Raw genomic sequence first — 19557 nt, forward strand, 5'->3', positions numbered from 1 at the left:
TCTTTACGACATTTGGGGGCTACTTCTGGGTTTGGCACCGAAATCAGGATTTCTTGGAAGCATCCTCATTTGAACACACTCCCCATTCATATGCTAAAAAGGAACTGCTATTGAGCCTTTACTTCCTAGAGGAAGTCGTCACACTCTAGATGGTGAAGGGGGGGGAGGGCGCACCTGCGGTAAGACTGGAGAAGACCTCTAAACCCCATCCAGTGCTATTTTTCTAGAAAAAGAGGTGTCAGAACTAACTACAAACACCTCCCTTGTTCTTTAGTCATGGCAATGGTGTCCACCTGAGAAGTGCCGAAACCAAGTTCTGTTGAGTCCCAGCTGAAAAAAACCCCTGCCAATAACCCTCCATTTATAACTAAAAATTAAAACAGGTACTGGGTTTATTTCTGGTGGCTACACATTTTTTCATGTAACAAAAATTCAGTATAAAGTTGGGGCAGGCGGGTAGGAAACTAACCACTCTCTCACTATATATAAGGCTCTGGTGAGTTCTGTTTCAGTGTATCTGAAGAAGTGTGCATGCACAAGAAAGCTCATACCAAGAACAAACTTAGTTGGTCTCTAAGGTGCTACTGGAAGGAATTTTTTTAATTTTTTATTTTGCATTGAAAAAGAGAATAGTTTTTTTTTTAAGAAAGGTTCTATTGCTTCTGTCTCCTCCTTCACTCTAATTTAGTTTCAATGAACCCGTGGCCCTCCAAATGTTGCTGGTCTACATCTCCACCCTACCTGACCATTGGCCATGCTGGCTGGGGCTGATGGGAGCTGGATTCAGGAGGGCCACCCCTTCCCAGTCCCTGCTCCAACTGCTTCCTCATAGGAAACAGAACATGAGCTAAAGCGCACCCACCATTTGTGAAATCAAAGCAATGTACAGCAGTCCATGTGGACTCGGGCTGTTTTTGCAAGCCTGCCTCATCCCAGCAGTGTTGGCCCAGCTCTGGTAAGGAAGGTGACTCTGGCCACGGTGGAGAACGGCCAAACCAGGCTGTCCCATGGGGTGCCGGAAAATTCCTATCCCTCCCAAAAGCTGTCAAGTGACAGAAAAGCCACCAGATCGGATGAGCAGAACGGGTGCGTGGCCAAACCTTGCAGGCCTTTCCAGGGATTGGGTAGCGAGGCAAGAATTTCCCAAGCCTCTTAGGAGAGGAGCCGCCCTGCTCTGAAGACACATGTCAGACAGAACAAGACAGAGAGAGTGCACTGTTTTCAGCCCAGCCAGTAACAGAGCCTGGGGCTTTGCATAAACTGGAATCCCTTCACACGCCTCCACAGGGACAGGGAGGATAGAGAAAGGGTGCGGCAGCTGTTTAAACAGCTCCCACTTCATTGCACACTTGGCCAGGACTTTCGAGATTCACAGGGGGATGTGGAGTGGGGGAGACGCCACAGCTTACAAGCGGCTGGTAATGGTTTGCAGCCTCTGTTTTCTCTCTTGGACAAAGGCAGCATCTTCCCAGATGCTTAACAACTGAGATGCAAGGCAGCAGAATTGTATGATGTAGCACTCACCAAACTGGAGCATTTTAGACTGCAGGGGCACATCCCTGTCCCTACCCAAGCATTGAAAACTGGCCTGTTAGAGGAAAGGATCGAACCTGCAATGCTCTGTGCACTGCTAGTTTTCTGAGTTCGGCGAGTTTCCTCCCCTCCCTGCACCCCATAAGAATAAGCATTCAAAACATGTTCATTCACACCTACCACCTGCTGTCTGAAATGGTACAATCCAGCAAGAGCTGTGCCATACAATTCTCCTGGCCATGTAACTAGCCTCTTACAGACTCAGGACAAGCATGGTCTTTATGTGGGGTTCTAAACCTGATATCATCATGAATTTGTGGATGCTTTACTCTGCTTGCACCTTGCAAACAGAGCTCTAGACAAGATTCACATGGCTACTATTTTCTACTCTGACAAGGAATGGTTTTTCTGAATCGGAGGATCTCAGACAGAATTCTTTCCCAACTCTACTTGCTTGCAAGCTATTAACTGGAGACACCAAGGACTAAAACAGGGTAGGGAAACTGGATTTCACTAATGAGATTTGCACCTGCCTAGTCATCTGCCATCATTATGATATCAGTTGTTGACTTCCAAGAGACCCCCTTCTCAGTGCTGATCAGCTGATGGGCACTGAGAAGAGCTCCTTTGAACAAATGGATGAGAGAGGGATGAGGAGCTGAGAGAAGCCCATTGGAGCCATGTTTTTACCTGTTTCACACTTGACATCACATATGATATCAGACATTGGACAGGTGGGTGTGATTAGATGAAACAGCCTTGGAAGTACCCATCAATGGAATAAACCAATGTTCTTTGCACATGCAAAGCATGCACTATGCCACAGAGCTATGGTCTTGTTGCTTGTTATATGGAGAAAAAACCCTTTCTACAATAACTCTGTAAATTGAACATCCTTTTTTTGGCTGACATTTTAGATACTGGGCATGGTGCTTCCAATATCCATAGTCACAAGGCCACCAAACAAAGAACACACCAAGCTGCTGCTTGAACATACCCTAAGGAGTTGAAGCAGTTTAGAGGAAAAGTTTAATTGAGGACGGAGTCACACACACACAACTTGATTCATCACTCATTGCTAAATGTGTAAACTGCTTCTACTTCAAAGATGGTACATATGAAAAGTTATGTTTGTGATATTTGATCTTGGATGACCCACCTTAACATATGTGGTTGCAGAATCATTGTGCAACCATCATCATATATGTGCAAATTCACCCAAAGGGGGAACATGAAAGAGGTTTCAAGAACAAACACACACATGCAGTAACAGAGAAAGCCAGGAGAGAGAAAATTGCTCACTGTCCCTCAACACACTGAATTAGCTCCGACAATCAGTTCCTGGAAAAATACACACATCCTTTGCAGTCATTTCACTCCTCCCTCCAAATGAGTGACTGAACAAACTAGGAAACCAAAGTTGACCATAGCTTCCCATTTTCTGAACCAAGAATTGATGGGTTTGCAGCTTTCAAAGCTTGGCTTACAGATCTTGAGTTGTTTGGAAGCCATTAACCATAGTTTCCCAGTTCAGATGTAACAGAAAGCTATGGTTCACTGACTTCCTGGTTTGCTCAGGATGGCTGCTCACATGAAGGGAGGAGAGAAGTGACTGCACGGGAGCCGTGCACACAGAGCTCATGATTATCCTCTGTAAGACAGAAATTGATGGTCCAAATGTAGCCTTATAGGATCATAGAATTGTAGAGTTGGAAGGGACCCTATCAACCAGTCTAAGCCCCTGCAATGTAGGGATATGCAGTTGTCCCATACAGGGATCGAACCTGAAACCTTGGCATTAGCAGCACCACGCTCATCAAACGAACTTGACTGGCATGCAATTCAGGACAAGAAGCACAACCCACATATAACTTATGCTATCTAAGCAGTTCTGCGAGTTTTAAGCAGTTTAACTGAGAGATCAACTTAAAGTTATCAGCAGGGCTGCACAGAAAGAGTACATGTGCAGTTTCTGAAGATATTTTTTTTTTTGCCAAGCAATCTATTGTAATAGAGAAGGAAAAGCAGGAAACTGTTGAAGATGGAAAACTTTCTCAGTGATGGGTAGCTATGTTTGCTCATGCTGAATTTTCTTATCTAATGTGCAAGTTATCTTGAACTTCCTTTTAACAATTCGAAAGCTGAGGAGAACATTCGAGTTTACCCAGTTTTCATTAATTAATCAGCAGAGTGACAGATGGTTTATCAACTAAACCTTTCCTAACTGCTACAGGGTGCTATGAAGGCCACTGGCATAGATGGATTCTAAAATGAATTAGGCCAAATCCTCTACTGAGTTATCTGCTGCAAGCTATTAACCACGATTGTTCAGAGGCTGGGAGACAAAACAAGAGGAGACAGCTATCCACCTCTTGCCCGGATTATATAACTTCTCTGGGCCATCTGACTGGCCACCAGAGAATGTCTGTAACTGATGGTACATGTTAATTGATTTTAATATTTGGTTTGAATTCATTCACACACACGCACACGAGGCCTACAGAAAGAAGGGCAGGAAATAAATTATAAAAATAAATAAAACCATTGGAGCCACAGTGTTGGGCTAGATTGGGATAGATAATTTGTTGCCATCTGTATGGTATTAAACTACAACTTCCATCATCCCTGCTCACTGGCTGTGCAGGCCGAGGTTGATGGTAGCTGTAATCCGCACCTTGAGGGCATGCTGTTTATCCTGGGCAAAATGGCTTTTGACTATCTGGCTGCCATTTTGTTTCTTATCCAGGCAACCCACCCACCCCATTTACGTGGAGGCCATGTTCCAAGGCACCATGCATTTAAGTGAAATCGCATATATTTGAAACACCATTTGAAAAGCCAGCACACACTCTTAAGCCTCTGGAAACCTTTGAAAAAAAAATTAAAAACAAAAACTAAACAGTAGCACTTAGCAGATGCCAAACGCCACCACAATCTCTCCCTCCAAACCTCCTTGACCAAACTCTCCACAGGCCTCAACTGTTGGTGCAAAGGCTAGTGGGTTTGCTAGGCGCTGTTTTTGCACCATTTTTTGCTCTTTCTGGGCTCCTTTTGCAATTTTAAAATTCACTTTGGTTTGGCGTTATGCGCAGTCGAGGAGTTGCTTGTACACATGCCTTCAATGGTCTATTCTCCAAGGGTCACTGGTTTGGCAAAAGTCTCCCTGACCTTCCCACTGTTTGTTTGTTTGTTTGTTTGTTGGGGGGGACAGTGAAACGACTGGAATGACAAAGGAAAAACGAAGTATGCAGGTGAGGTCACAACTGTTTTAAGAAAGTCCCTATATAAAAACACCCCAAATAAACATGCTTTTCCAAAGAAGACACTGAGATGATACAAGATGCAACCTATCCTTGCTATGAAGGGAGGAGAGGGTGTTTGTGCATGAGGGAAGATGCAAGGTCAGCTCACGGAGGACAGAGGGCTCACAGGACCAAACTCCCACTGCAGTCAGCACCATGCTGCAAAGGTGTTATCGATCCCTTTGCAGCGAAGCCACTGAAGAAGTGGGACGTTGCAAGGTTTAATTATGGGATAGCAGTTGCCTGGCTACTACTGTTTAGCACTGAAGTCTACTTCAGCAGCATGGTGGGTGCTCTTCAGAACAACAAAGCGGCCAGAACCAGAGACCCTACAATTTACATTACGAAAGGACGAGCAAGGGATGAGGAGAAAAAGGTTGGGGTGGACGGGAGCTGGAGTCCAATAACATGTGGAGTCCAATAACATCTTCTTTATCTAAGAAGATCCACACACACACACTTTCTCAGGTGAAGATATATATACAATTTTAATCAGTGGTAAGTGTGGTTTGATAGCATTTTCTCCTGGAAGAGGAGAAGGAAGGAAGGAAGGAAGGAAGGAAGGAAGGAAGGAAGGAAGGAAGGAAGGAAGGAAGGGACAGTCTTAAAAAGAATAGAGAGAACCATCTTTGGAGCTGTTCTTCTGGTTTTTTGTTTTTTTTTGTAAAGTGAAGGATGTAAGCACAGTGGTACCTCGGGTTACAAACACCTCGGGTTACAAACATTTTGGGTTACACACTCTGCTAACCCGGAAGTAGTACCTCAATTTAAGAACTTTACCTCAGGATGAGAACAGAAATCGTGCGGCAGCAGCAGGAGGCCCTATTAGCTAAAGTGGTACCTCAGGTTAAGAATGGTTTCAGGTTAAGAACGGACCTCCAGAACGAATTAAGTTCGTAACCAGAGGTATTACTGTACATATACATCAATGAGCTTGTTCCTCTTTTAAAAAAATCATTTTAAATAAGTGAGACATCCCGCCTGATACATAAGGAGATGGCTGACTCCTTCACCGATCCAGTGATTGCTGTGGTGATGTGCAGGGTTGTATTGCCAATATTACAGGCAGGCTCACTGCTATGACCACTCGAGAAAATACATCTGTCTTCACCCAAAAGAATTTACCCAGACAAATGTCACACCATAGGACATAAACCCAAACAAACAACAAATCATAGTCCTGTATATGACTTTAAACATTGGTGACTCCCCTCTTTTTGGTGCAAAGAACACTTGCCTTTGAGGGTGAAAACAGACATGGGTCACAGACACAGGAGTCTGTGATCAATTCTCCTGGTTTTTTAAAGCAGCAGCCACAAGGGGCTTGTTTTGATAGGAGCAGTGGCATTTGGGAGGAGGTATTCAATTAACTAACCCTCCCTCTTGAACTGGGGAGAGTATATTTAATTCTTTCCTTCCGCTGCCATGTTTCCCAACTGAAATTGTTGGTGGAAAAAGAACGGCACCTGTGTTTTCCCCTCCAGCAGGGAGCTTTGGAAAGAGGGGGGGTGTTATTTAGACAGAGAAAATTGTGTGGGAGGAAGAAATCCTGAAATTCAGCACCCTAAAACTCTAAGGTTTTAATGCATGGGAAAAACATGAAGTTTCAAGCCTTTTAGACTCTCTCTCTCACACACACAACAACAACAACAACAACAACAACAACAACAACAACAACAACAACAACACCACAGACACTATGGGCCTGCCCCGATCAAAATCAGATTCCTGGTGGTTGGCCTATTAAAAAAAAACCTGGGAGATTTGATTGCAGATCTCCCACATCATGCCTGTTTTGGCCCTGAGCCAGATGGATTGTGACCTGGAAGTCATGGGATAGCAAACCAAGGTAGCTGGTTCTCAAAGGTCACCCAGGGTGACAGCCACAGTCACGGCAAGGGCCGAGGATTCTCGTACGTCTGCCACAGATCTACTTCTAGAAAGAACCCAGGAGTGCCTCGTTTGAGAAAAGCTGGCCCCTGTCTCTGCCAGCCGAGGGGCGCTGGCAACCTCCCAGGCCCTGTCACTCTACCTGTTAAATTCCTTTGCCCAGCGTGTAACAGACACCAGTGCTCCTCAAGGCCGCCGAGAGTGTCATCACGCCCTCTCTCTCACCAAGAGAGATGGGGAAAGGGTTCTCATTTTAGACACTGACCTCCGCTGGTTATGTGCAAGTTGTAGACGCTTCTGCAGAACAGGCAGCCGGCCCAAAATGATGGGAGAGGGGACCAGAACCAGGAAATCGCAGTATCTCGCATGCTCATGGGAGGGATGCGTATGCACAGAATTAGGAAGCCAGCAATTCAGTATCCGGAAACTCTTAAATTTTCATGAATTGAAAATTTCTAGCCCTTAGGGGATAAGTCTAAGAGCTCAATTGCCTTCAGTCGATGTGTGATATACAGTGTAGAAAGGGAAGAAGGTACCGGGTAACTGAGAATGGAGGATGTTTTAAACAAAAGTTGGGAGGAAGATAGAACTTGCCTTTTTGCAGTAAGCTAGCTGAGACTTTCTAGAGGGCCAAAATAGAGCAGCATTTGTAAATTAAGCACTGCTCACTTCCATTTATTCCAAAGGGACTGTTTAAGCACCCGTGAAATCTCTGTGACTTAAAAGGGTTTTATTTTCCATGGTTACTGATCTAAAGGTTTAAATTCATATTCTTTGGCCCATTTCATGTGATGTTTTAAAAACTGCATTATGCGGCACAAAGTTCCCACCCAGCCTTGCTTGATAAACCATAGGATTAAAGCTGGTCATTTGACTGGTCAAATTAAGCGCCCAAACATTCCAAGTATTAATTTGTTAAAACTATTCTATTAATTTGTTAAAACTCCTGTTCAATCACACACACACAAATTAGTCAACCATTGTACTGAAGCAGTGAAATCAGATTCCCAACAACTGTAATTATTACTTTTCATAACACTGTTATACAAAGCTAAATGAATGCGAATGACCAAGGAATTTCAACAATTCCTCTTGGCTTTCATCCCAGAACCCCAGAGAGAACACAAACAGTTACAAAAAAAATGAAAAATGAAATCAAACCCCGTACACGTAACAACCAAGATCCAAATGCAAGGTGTGTGTGTACAATCATTGTCGTAGTGCAGGCCATGTGTCTAAATAAATGTGCACCCTGATTCTTAAACCACTGGGAAACTTCACTGGGTAAGCCCCCTTTGCCCGGCCTTTTGCCATCAGATGACATCACAATGCAATTGCAAATTTAGGATACCAGCAGCTCCAACACAACCCAGAAATGGAACTCAAAGAAGGCATATGCAGTTCACAGCAGGCTTGCATCTCAATGACTGTGAGGGTCTCCGAGGTCAGAAAACACCCCATTCACTTTGCCCCATTTAACTGAACAGCTGGTATGCCCTCTTATCGGGTGCGAGAATGAAATGTGGCATTAGCGGACAGTGAGCCACAAAATATACCACCTGCCCCCTATACTCCATATACCCTTCATTATGACGTCCTTTCTTCTACCTCTCTCGCACGGCAGTGCCTCACTCTGCACGGATTAGGGTGTTTCCGATTGGTGTTTATTGTGGGATCTGCTCATGTGTGCAATTTTTTTTTTTTTTGCAGCATCCATACAAAGTCATCGGCATCAAAACGACAGCCTGTATTTCCACCCCATTTAATCTGGATTTACTCTCTCTGCAGAAAACCTGATGTTTAAAAAAAAACAAACACCAAAAAACGGAACGAAAACCTTTTCCAACGACCCGTTTGTGATATTAAGCACCTATCTGGAATCATTCGGTCACTGGGAGTGAGTGGCCTTGCTCCTTCCTTCTGGGTTGTTCTTGGTCCTTCCCATATTTCCCGGGGGGGGGGATATGGGTGGAGTGAAGTGGGGGCCAGAAGACCATATGGCAAGGTCAAGTGACCATGCTGATCTTCCTTCGCCAAACTCATTGGAGCAACCCCAACTGCCCTACTGACACCTCTCCTCATAAGCCCACATTGTATATTCAATGAATATGTTTTGCACATTATGGTGAACATATGTGCCAAGGGTGGTGGTAGGGAGGGTTGCACATGTCACCCCCTCCCAGCTTTCATGTACTCAGCTTAGCTTATGTACATGAGATCTACGTGGTGGGAAGGGAGGGGCAAAAGTTACACCTGCATCTACTGGTACATCTCCAGATAATTTGTATTAGATCAGCTAGGTTTTCGAACTCCTAGTGGCTAAACAAAAGCATCAAGAAAAAGCCTCTCCCAAGCCCGCTCCTAAATTAAGCTGCTGAAATCTAGGAAGGTTGGATTCCCAGGCCAAGCATGCGCTCAGAGCAACATGTCCTGCAATTCCGTGCCCATCTTCCTGAGCCACTATTTTGCCCCTGGTTCCAGCTGGTGGACCTCAGCGATCTATCTCTAGTCAATAAAAGCACAGCCGTTCCACCAAGCGCAAGGCTGTCTACCTCTGATCTACAAACATGGAGTGTACCCCTATAAGTATATTTCTGAGCAATGGAAAAGCCTGGTTTTCCAGAACCCCTGACTGCACAGCAGGGTTGTACATACACATGTGTGGAGGCCAGGACTGGAAACAGCACATGTGATCATGTGCATTCACGTATTCTATGTAAAAGCTGTACAGAACTCACCATCCCACCCGCACCTCCACGTTTTACTCCAACATGTCCTTCCTCCACACAGCAACCAGGCCAAGAACCATATGCCTGCTCAGTGTCTTTCTGGCACTTGCAAGATGCAAACTCAATTCCCATCACGGAACATGGCCTGCAATCATGCAGTGTGCACAAGTTTGCTGCTTGTTCCCTGGCTGATTGTGTCAGGGGACCTCAGCCAATGTTGCAATTCATAGCAAATCATGGGGAAAGGGGACATCTGAACTTTGTATATCTGTTATGCATATTTGCATTATTTCTATCCTCCCCTAATAATCTGTTTTTTCTTTCGTATATATCCCAGTTTTGCTAGTCATTATTGATGGGGCAAAACTAATGGAAAAGCAATTCTCCAGAATCCCGTGAGATGAAGGGGAGATTAAAAGTGTAATGCATACATGAGTAAAAAAAAAGGGGGGGGGGTAAAGGACCCGACAGTTAAGTCCAGTCGCGAATGACTCTGTGGTTGCGGTGCTCATCTTGCTTTACTGGCCGAGGGGGCCGACATTTGTCCACATACATGCATATACCGTATTTTTCGTTCCATAGGGCGCATCGGACCATAGGGCGCACCTCGTTTTTAGAGGAGGAAACAAGAAAAAAAAATATTTTTCTGGTTTTCCTCCTCTAAAAGCCCTGTTTTTTTGAGGATCAGCTAAAGGTTTTGCAGCTTTTTTGCAAAGGAAAAAGCCCTGGGTTTTTTTGAGGATCAGCTAAAAGTTTCGCAGCTTTTTTTTTGCAAAGGGGAAAAAGCAAAGAGGAAAAGCCCCTTTTTTATGGGGTTCAACTCACATTTCTGCAGCTTCTAAAGGAAAGGGAGCCTTTTCTACAGTTTCCAGACAGATAATCTAATCAGCCAGTCACATGTCGCTGGGGAAACAAACAATCTCCCTCTGCAGCACATTCAACAATGGATGCCTGGGCAAGAGGGCGGTGCTGAAAGGGGGCCGAGCAGGGGACTCTTATCTCTCTCCCGATCTTGCTGATCAGCTGCTCAGTGGGGTCCTTTCAACACACCCTTTGTAAAATAAAAAAGCATGATCCTCTTTTGGCCCCTGGGCAATTCAGCTCCAGGGACCACCATTCGCTCCATAAGACGCACAGATATTTCCCCTTACTTTTTAGGAGGAAAAAAGTGTGTCTTATGGAGCGAAAAATACGGTATATACATATACCTTAAAGCATATGCCCACAGCCATAAGGAGTAGAAATCTACTAAAAAAAAAAAAAAAGTCTGAAATTTTCATGAAACTGATTTCTGCAAACACCACCACTTTCTGTGGATTTTCTTCATGCCCATGGAATGCCAAGTGGTGATCAGTCTGTATCGGCTGGAAGAATGCTAAGATTGGCTAGTTTGACATTATCGGTTTCCATATATATGCAATAATGTAAAAACAGCCTGTTGGGTCAGCCCAGTGGCCCATCAACTCCAGCATCTTGTCCTCACAGCTGTCAAGCAGATGCCCCTATGGGAAGCGCACAAGCAAAACTTGAGCACAACAGCACTATCCCCCTCCTGTGGTTTCCAGGAATAGGCATTCAGTATTTTCTTCTGTCTGTTCTGAATCCTCCACATTCAGCTTCACAAGATGTTCCTTAGTTCTCATGGTGCAAGAGAGAAATTTCCCAATCCACTTTCTCTACACTGTGCATAATTTTATACATTGCTTGCCTTTTCTCTAAACTAAACAGCCCCAAAGGTTGCAACCTTCCCTCATAAAGAAAGGCTCCATCCCCTCGATAATTTTGGTTGCCCATTTATCAACCTTTTCCCAACAGCCTTTTGAGGTGAGGAGACTAGATATGCTTGTAAGCCGCCCAGAGTGGCTGCGGAAACCCAGCCAGATGGGTGGGGTATAACTAATAAAAGTATTATTATTATTATTATTATTATTATTATTACTACTACTACACAGGATTCCATGCGTGGCTGTGCCATAATTTGCATAAGGACGTTATGATATCAGTCTGAGAATGGCAAGACGGTATCACAGGTAATTGAGGGATTGAGGGACTATTGCATTCCTTGTCTGCATATTAGCTTAAATGCCAGGGAACCTCAGACTTGGGGGCTGTTAAATATTGGCGGCACACTCCAGAAAGCATGTAGACAAGTTCCCTTCTAAGGGGGCTTCTTTTATCTAATTCACTGGGAACAAGGTGTGAACAAACCAAATATTTGAAGTAGAGAGGAAGCTAAGGTGCTCTCTAGTGAGGAAGCAGTTTTCAGTAGGCTGCGTGTTTATAAAGAGATAGCATCATATCTGAGTTGAATGCCTTTGGTCACCCTGTGCCAAAGCAATGATATGAAGCTGCAGGTCAGATTTCTAGGGCAGTTTTCAATGAAAAATGGGCAACTGCCAAACTGTAGCGGGAGGAAGTCCTGGCCTGTTCTATCAGTTACGACTCCAGATATTGTTGAACAAGACCCATCAGCCCTAGTGATGATTCAAGTGGCAGAGATGTTGGGTCACAATCTAGCAACACTTGGAGGGCTACAAATTTCCCACATCTGAGCTACATAAACAAACTTTTTTGGACTGGATTTAAAGCTCTCATAGATTACCTGTTCTGTGAAGATGTTATAGGAGACGGCAAGAAACCCCTACAGCAGTGGTGGCCAAACTCGGACCTCCAGCTGTTTTGGGATTACCGTTCCCATCATCCCTGACCACTGGTCCTGTTAGCTAGGGATGATGGGAGGTGTAGTCCCAAAAGAGCTGGAGGGACAAGTTTGGCCATCACTGCCCCACGGGATGTGACAAAAGCATCTTCAATTGCCTTCAGAGCAATTTGGGGTGAGTAAGAATATTCATCTGTGACGCCATGAAAGTCTTGTGGCATCTTAAATACTAGCAGTACTTATTTTGGCAACAGCTTCCACGGACTGGAGCCCACATTTCATCATTATGCATCTGCTGGTGTCCACAAAAGCTGATGCCATTGTAAATTAGTTTGTCTTTAAGGTGCCACAATACCCTTGGTTTGTGCTGCAGCGGATTAGCAAGGTTAACCCTCTGGAAGCCGTTTGAAGGGGTGGCAGTTAAAAGGGCTTACAGTCCACTTTTACAGCCCAAGCCAGCATGACCAATGGTCAGGGATGATGGAATTTGTAGTCCAGCAATACCTGGAGGGCATTAGGTTGCGGAAAGCTGCTTTAGCAAGAATACATCACAACTTCGGGGCAAAAGGTTGGATGGGATGAGCCAGAAGTTCTTATTGCTATGTTCCAACTGAAAAAAAAATGGAACAAGCTGCTTCACATAGTTCTGGTCTTTGGGGGAAGTTTTTAAGAGAGGGCTGAGCAAGCTGCTACTGCTCTCGGAGACAGCTTAAGAACTAAACAACCGTAGCTGTTGCACAGAGTTGGGCTCTGTGGTTAACATCTAAAAACAGGAGAGTTACGTTGCTTGGCAGCCACGACTTCTGACCTGAAAGACTGACTTCTGGAGTGTCAGGTTCAATGCAGCCCAAGTGGCGCTTTAGTGCCAAGATAAGCAAGGGTATCTGGGTGGCACAGGCAAGCAGTGCTAAACGAATTAAGAGTTTCCACTATATGCAAAGGGGGGAAATGGTTGATGCTCTTACAACTCTTTCCCACTTGGTGTTGAAAGATTTTCCTTTTTAGCTCTGTGGACTTCACAGAGTTGCTCTATTGTAGAGAAAAGGCATCCTTCACATGCTCAGGAGCACTGTTGTTACTTTCCAAAGCTAAATGCTGACTGCAACATAAAGGTTAGGTTAAAAAATAAAATCTCAGGTTAAATTTAGATTTAGGATGGGCTAGAACAGGGGTGGAGAGCCTTTTGGCTCCTGCCTCCCATCGGCCCCCAGCCAGCATGGCCAACGGTCAGGGATGATGCAAGTTGTGAGTCTGGAGGGCCACACTTTCCTGGTCCCTTAAAAACGTTCTTTTTATATCTCAAAATGCTCAAGCTGTAACAGATTATTATATCTACTGAAAAGAAGCCAGTCACAAAAACAACCCCTCCCCCTATCCCGGTCCTTCCAACAATGTCCCTGTATAGTGCAGGGCCTTGGAATAGTTGCAAGTCAGCAAGACAGACTGCAACTGCAGGGTACAATGGTGATTTCCCCCCCCCCCAACTGGGATGAGCTGGCAGGCTGCCTATCACAGCAGCACACTGAGCCAGGAAGGTCAGAGAGCTGAAACTCTGCACAACCCCTTTTCCTCCAAAAGCAAGTTTGCAAACCTGCAATTGGCTTGGCCTGGCTGAGCTCTTCTTCCAGGATCTGCCTTGCTCCAAGGGCACCTCAAGCCTTATTATGTTCCCCGCTGGGCTGCAACCACACAGAGCACTTCGAGTGGGGAAACCAAGGCACAGCAGCTGCTCCTGGTTCCCCTGTGGCAGAGAAAGGGTTGGGATTCTGGAGTCACTTATGTTGCCCACTGCACTTGTTTAACCCAACATACCTCCATCCCTGCATTGGCTCTGGTAGTTAATCCCCTGACTCAAATAGAAGCCAACATGCAAGCACAGCATACTCTCAAAGTCAGGAAGTGATTTCTCCGAAGCCCCATTTTGAGAAGGGAGACAGAGAGAGAGAGAGAGAGAGCGCACACTAAAAGCCCTAACTTTCACCCCAACAACACAGACCACCTTTAAATCCCATCATTGTGTAGGCTACTTTCTCCCTCACCTACAGATTGCAAACAGGGGAGGGTGGGGAGGCAAGGAATGTGAATTAATGGGAATTAACCAAAGGGAGCCCCTTACAGACTTTGTAACAGAGTTTACTTTTCTGTTTCATGCAGTTTGTTCTCAGATTGCAGCCTGTCAAGAATGGATAGGTAAAGGGTAAAGGGACCCCTGAACGTTAAGTCCAGTCGTGGATGACTCTGGGGTTGCGGCACTCATCTCGCTTTACTGGTAGAGGGAGCTGGTGTTTGTCCACAGACAGCTTCCGGGTCATGTGGCCAGCATGACTAAGCCGCCCCTGGCAAACCAGAGCAGCGCACGGAAACACCGTTTACCTTCCCGCCGGAGCGGTACCTATTTATCTACTTGCACTTTGACATGCTTTTTACCTGCTAGGCTAGGTTGGCAGGAGCAAGGATCGAGGAACAGGAGCTCACCCCATCGCAGGGATTCGAACCGCCGACCTTCTAACTGGCAAGCCCTAGGCTCTGTGGTTTAGACCACAGCACCACCCACACCCCCCAAGAACGAATAGGACATCATATAATAATATACTACAACCACTATCACCAAGGAAGGAATTGCTGGGGAGAAAACGCAGGAATCTTGACACCCAGACTAGAATCTTGCCACCCCCAAAAAGCCAACCTCTGAATATCAGTTATGAGGAATCACTAGTGGGACACTGCTGTTGGGCTCCCATCTGGCTTGCTTACCGTCTTCCCAAAGGCATCTAGCCAGCCACTGCGAGAACAGAACCCAGAACTCCCCACTCCCAGGAATGCAGAATGGATCTGGAGTTCTCAAAATATGCCCACCACCCTGCATGAGCTCCACTTCCGAATAGCCTTTTTAACTGCCTGACACTCTTCCAGGAAGCTGAAACTGACCACACCACCCACCCTCTCTGTCCAACCATTCAGAAGATGCTCCGGTCCCCTACCTTCCATTCATCCATCTTCCTGCCTGCCCCCAAAATGTTTGCTTTCAAGCCAGGTTTGCAGTGCTGTACAAAGGACAGGCAGCGGCAGCAGTTCTCTGCAAACCTGATGCTCCCCACTCCGGGGTCCATAAACCCAGGGGCATGATGAGCACAGGCGTCGGCTTCATTCAAACACTGCTTTAGCAGGAGCCAGGCAAACCGAGAGGGCCAGCACAATCAATTCGCCAGGGAGCAAAGCTAGCCTGGGGGACAGTTCCCAGGGACTCCTGCCTGCTTCCCTTTGATACTCTGCTGTGAAAGCAAGTAGCATGTTCTCTTACTAAACACACGCACACACACACGCGCGCGCGCACACACACACCCGCCTGGATAGCTCCTCCCCAGAAGCAGCTGCATGCCCAACAGCTCCTTGTTGTAAAAGAAGATTTTCCAGGCAGGGAAGCATCATGTCTCATTATTAGATGCCTTTGGGCTCCCCAAACTTTGCAAGATGATCCTAGGAGAGCTGGCAGCCAGCAATCTCCTGCCCCACTCCTTCCCAAACCTCATCCCCTGTCATGACGAGCGAGCAAGCAAGGATGGCGATTGTCTCAGTCTGCCTGCGCTTGGCTGCAGGCAGCCTGCGGTATCTATTCTGGAGCCCAGAGCTGGCACCCGCTGGGTGGGGATGTAACTACATCTTGTCATGACATCCAACAAGCAGAAACCCCGCGTTCAGCAGATAACAGCTCAAAATAATACCCAAGCCATAAATAGCCCCTGTGGTCTTAGCATCTGACCCTGTGGGCGGCCCAGGACAAGAGGTAAGGACTTTTTTCTTCCTTTCTTTCACTTTTTCTTTTTTAAACCTTCCTGGACTTGAGAAAAGAACAGGCCCCTGGGGTGGTAAACCTGTGACTGAGCTGTGACACTCCAGAACACAGGTGAGGGTTCACGTGATGGAACATCTCTTGCATTGGGGGAAAAAAATTAGTCCCAACATACTGTATAGTAAACTAGCATGTCAGGAAAAAGGGGTGGCTATAGCCCTGCTCCCTAGTATGCTAGTTTTCTATCATGCAGGGGTGTGTGTGTGTGTGTAGAGGAAATCAGTCATGTGAGCCTTTTCCTGTAGCTTGGTACAGCCCAGATACACATAGTTTTTACTAAGGTTGTGAGCCAAGTCACAGGTGCACACCTCACTCCAGTCAACCCCAGGAATTGTGCCTCCTTTTTCCGGGAGAAGGGGGAGGTTCCACCACAAAGGTATGAGACACACACACACACACACACACACACACACACACTGGGGGGACAGGACACCTAAGCTCCTCTTTGTTCCCAAACTGCCACGGTCTGCTTTTCAAACATCATCCCTTGAGCATTCTCACACCACTTTCACAATATGTCCCGCCTGAATACAGTACACAGTGTACCTTCTAGAACTAAAAGACTTGATGCACAAGGAAGATAGTGTAAGGGAGGTTTTTATAAAGACAGGGTGGGGATGACAAGATACCTGTAGTGGCATTCTGCAGCCTGGGAACTTGAATTCCCAGCTTGGAAGAGGAGCAGAACCTCGCAGTGAGCATCTATTGCAGAAAGAGGTTAATAGATTGGGAATTGAGAGTCTATTACTAGGTGAAGACAAGGGTTTGTGTTCTAAAGGCCTCTGAGTATTTACTGTGAATACGTAAGAGAAAGCAAGGGGGAGACAGGTTTAAAGCTGGTTTTGTCTCATTTTCAGTTTTGGGAGAGGTGGAGTACCCAGTGGGAACTAAGCTTCTGCAAACTTCTGAATGCCAAAGCGCACTTCTACAACTGGAGGTGCATCTCATCCTTATACCTGAAAATATTTGCTTGAAATATATGCAGGAGCGGGAACTACCCATCCTTGAAGGAGCTCACCCTCTTGTGTTCCCGTCCAAGTCACTGTTGTGAGCTTGCCTTCTGGATGAAAAGTGGAGTGCCCAGATCAGTGACTCACACAGAGAGCTGCAACATAATAAGTTTACTCTGAAGGTGAAAAACTGCTGCAGTTCTAGCACAAGAGATCTGATCTCTCCCTAAGCAGAGAAGCAACAGCATCCCAGCCTGCCTCAACAGAGGCTGACTCGGAGGAATAAGGTCAGAGCAACAGATCGTGCTTAGATGCAGCGGCAGCCTCCTCGACGCAGAATTAATTCTCAAATAAATTTATCACTGGGCACAATTCGGGAATTGCTATATGTGGGTGCGTGTCAAGAAAGCAAGGGCTCCTGGGAAGTATTGGGTGGGGCAAACCAGGATTCCTTGGTTCTGCCTTTAAATATGAAAAAAAATATTTTTACATTTGACATCCTTCCGCAGGGCCTGCAAGACGGAGCTGTTCCACCAGGCCTTTGGTCAGGGTTCAGTCTGATCTGACTCATTTTCTCTTTGTATAAGAACAAGCGTGAAGGAGGTTTCCCAGCCCGCTCAGTGGAAACAGTTGGTCCTGGCGAGTATTAACCACTTTCAATTTTAACCTGAGGATTGTCATTTGTCCATTTTTAACTTTAACTTTAATTTATTTGAATTAATTTTGGGATGCATTTTAATCAATTGATTGCTTGTTTTTATGCATATTTTATTTATATGATGTTAGCTGCTCTGAGTCTGGCTCCGGCTGGGGAGGGCATGGTACAAATTATTATTATTATTATTATTAACAACTGCTGGTAGGTATGGCCTAGCCTGGGAGCCAGACTCCCCTTGCCTTGGGAGATAACAAATATCTATCAGTGGCTAGCACTACAAGGGTGAGATAAGGAAGGGAAGTCAAGATTTTTTGGCTCGATTATGCAAACCTTTCCAGGAGAAAATGAAACAGGGTCCATGCAGGTTGTAGGGGTGAGAAGTCAAGTTCCCTATTAAGTTTTTACCCCTGCCTCTAGACATTGCCATTTTCTTTCTCTCTCCTCTCTCTCTCTCTGCCTGGCCAGAGCCTCATGAGATTGAACATTTTAAAATGCCAGGGATGAAAATGAGCCAGAATTGGCAGGCCGGGGGGGTGGGGAGAGAGAATGAAGCATCAATGAAGAATAGTGGCAGGAAAGCCAGCTGCCAGCTGAAAGGCTCAGAAGAGGGGCAGGGAATGTGCACCAGTTCCTGGGAAAGGGGATGAGAGGGTGACAACAGGCCTGCAGGACAGGAGATCCAGAGCAAAAGCTCTCAAGGCCATCCCCGCTAACCATGCCCCTGCTTCAGCATCCTGTGTGCAAAACCACAATCTGAAGAAGACAGGGGTTGTTCTTCTTAGTAAGCAGGGCTGTTGGGGTCTCACAGTTCATCAACCACTAAGGCTGTGTACACGTTAACGTCTTAAAACGCAGCTAGGTTGTTCTTTTTCTAAATTTGGATCCCAAATTGGGTAACGGGGGGCTGCAATGCATCAAATCACACTATTTGATAAGAACCAATGGGATAGAAAATGATTGTGGCTAATGTCCTGCAGAGTTGTTGTTGTTCAGTCGTGTCCAACTCTTCATGACCCCATGGACCAGAGCACGCCAGGCACCCCTATCCTCCACTGCCTCCCGCAGTTTGGCCAAACTCATGCTAGTCGCTTCGAGAACACTGTCCAACCATCTCGTCCTCTGTCGTCCTCTTCTCCTTGTGCCCTCAATCTTCCCCAACATCAGGGTCTCTTCCAGGGAGTCTTCTCATGAGGTGGCCAAAGTCCTCAGTAGCATGTTGGATGCTTTCCAACCTGAGGGGCTCATCTTCCAGCGTCTTATCTTTTATATGCCTGTTGTCTTTGTCCATGGAGTTTTCTTGGCAGGGATACTGGAGTGGCTTGCCAGTTCCTTCTCCAGGTGGATCACATTTAGTCTAAACTCTCCGCTATGACCTGTCCATCTTGGGTGGCCCTGCATGGCATAGCTTATAGCTTCCCTGAGTTATTCAAGCCCCTTCATCACGACAATCCTGCTTCCCAAACAAGCTGTGGGAGAGCTTGTGTTGGAGAGGGAACAGGAGAGCGTAAACAGCCTAAGTTGGATCATGGAGGTTGTAACCTAGGATCTGCACGTGTTCTGTGCACATAGCAGAGCACAACATTTTGATTATTGGCTGTTTGGCACAGCTCCAGTCAGTGAAACAGAAGGGGAAGAGGAGCCAGGCCATCACTAGGATTGAGCATAAAGGCACCTGTTTTGCTTTGGAAGGCAGGCACAAAATACTGCAGCTGAGGGATTGGGAGAGATGATTCACAAGAGCACCCACAGCCCTAATGCTCTGACTGGAGTCAGAGTCAAACTCAGAGAAGTGTGGCTGTTACTATCCTCCCTGTTTCAAAAGATCTGCCACCGCCCCCCTGCAAATGTATTATCCAGGATGTAGTAGGGCTTTTTGCGGGTGTATGCCACAGCTCGTCACTGGTGCAATATTAGCGGTGGTTTTATACTGAACCACCTACAAATTATTCTGCATTATTGGTTGTTCCCTGGTGCTTTCCTAATGTT

The 19557-nt window shown here is 46.0% G+C and overlaps 1 protein-coding gene across 8 annotated transcripts in view; it reads right to left on the reverse strand.

Moving 5' to 3' along the window:
• Positions 1–19557, reverse strand: part of ZNF385A (zinc finger protein 385A) — a 180982-nt gene that overhangs the window by 42985 nt on the left and 118440 nt on the right. Inside the window, exons 1-2 of one of the 8 annotated variants that reach the window (XM_033138551.1) lie at positions 15095–15238; positions 13705–13854 (exon numbers count right to left, since the gene is read on the reverse strand). The exons of 6 other annotated variants lie outside the window; for them this stretch is intronic. In XM_033138551.1, coding sequence (XP_032994442.1) covers positions 13705–13854; positions 15095–15223 — 279 coding nt within the window. In that variant the 5' untranslated portion in view covers positions 15224–15238. Of the gene's footprint in view, positions 1–13704; positions 13855–15094; positions 15239–19557 lie in introns of those variants that run through there. One more of the 8 variants, XM_033138557.1, reaches the window with a different exon arrangement.

The sequence above is a fragment of the Lacerta agilis genome, chromosome 2 (genome assembly GCF_009819535.1).
Source record: "Lacerta agilis isolate rLacAgi1 chromosome 2, rLacAgi1.pri, whole genome shotgun sequence".
Lineage (NCBI taxonomy): Eukaryota > Metazoa > Chordata > Lepidosauria > Squamata > Lacertidae > Lacerta > Lacerta agilis.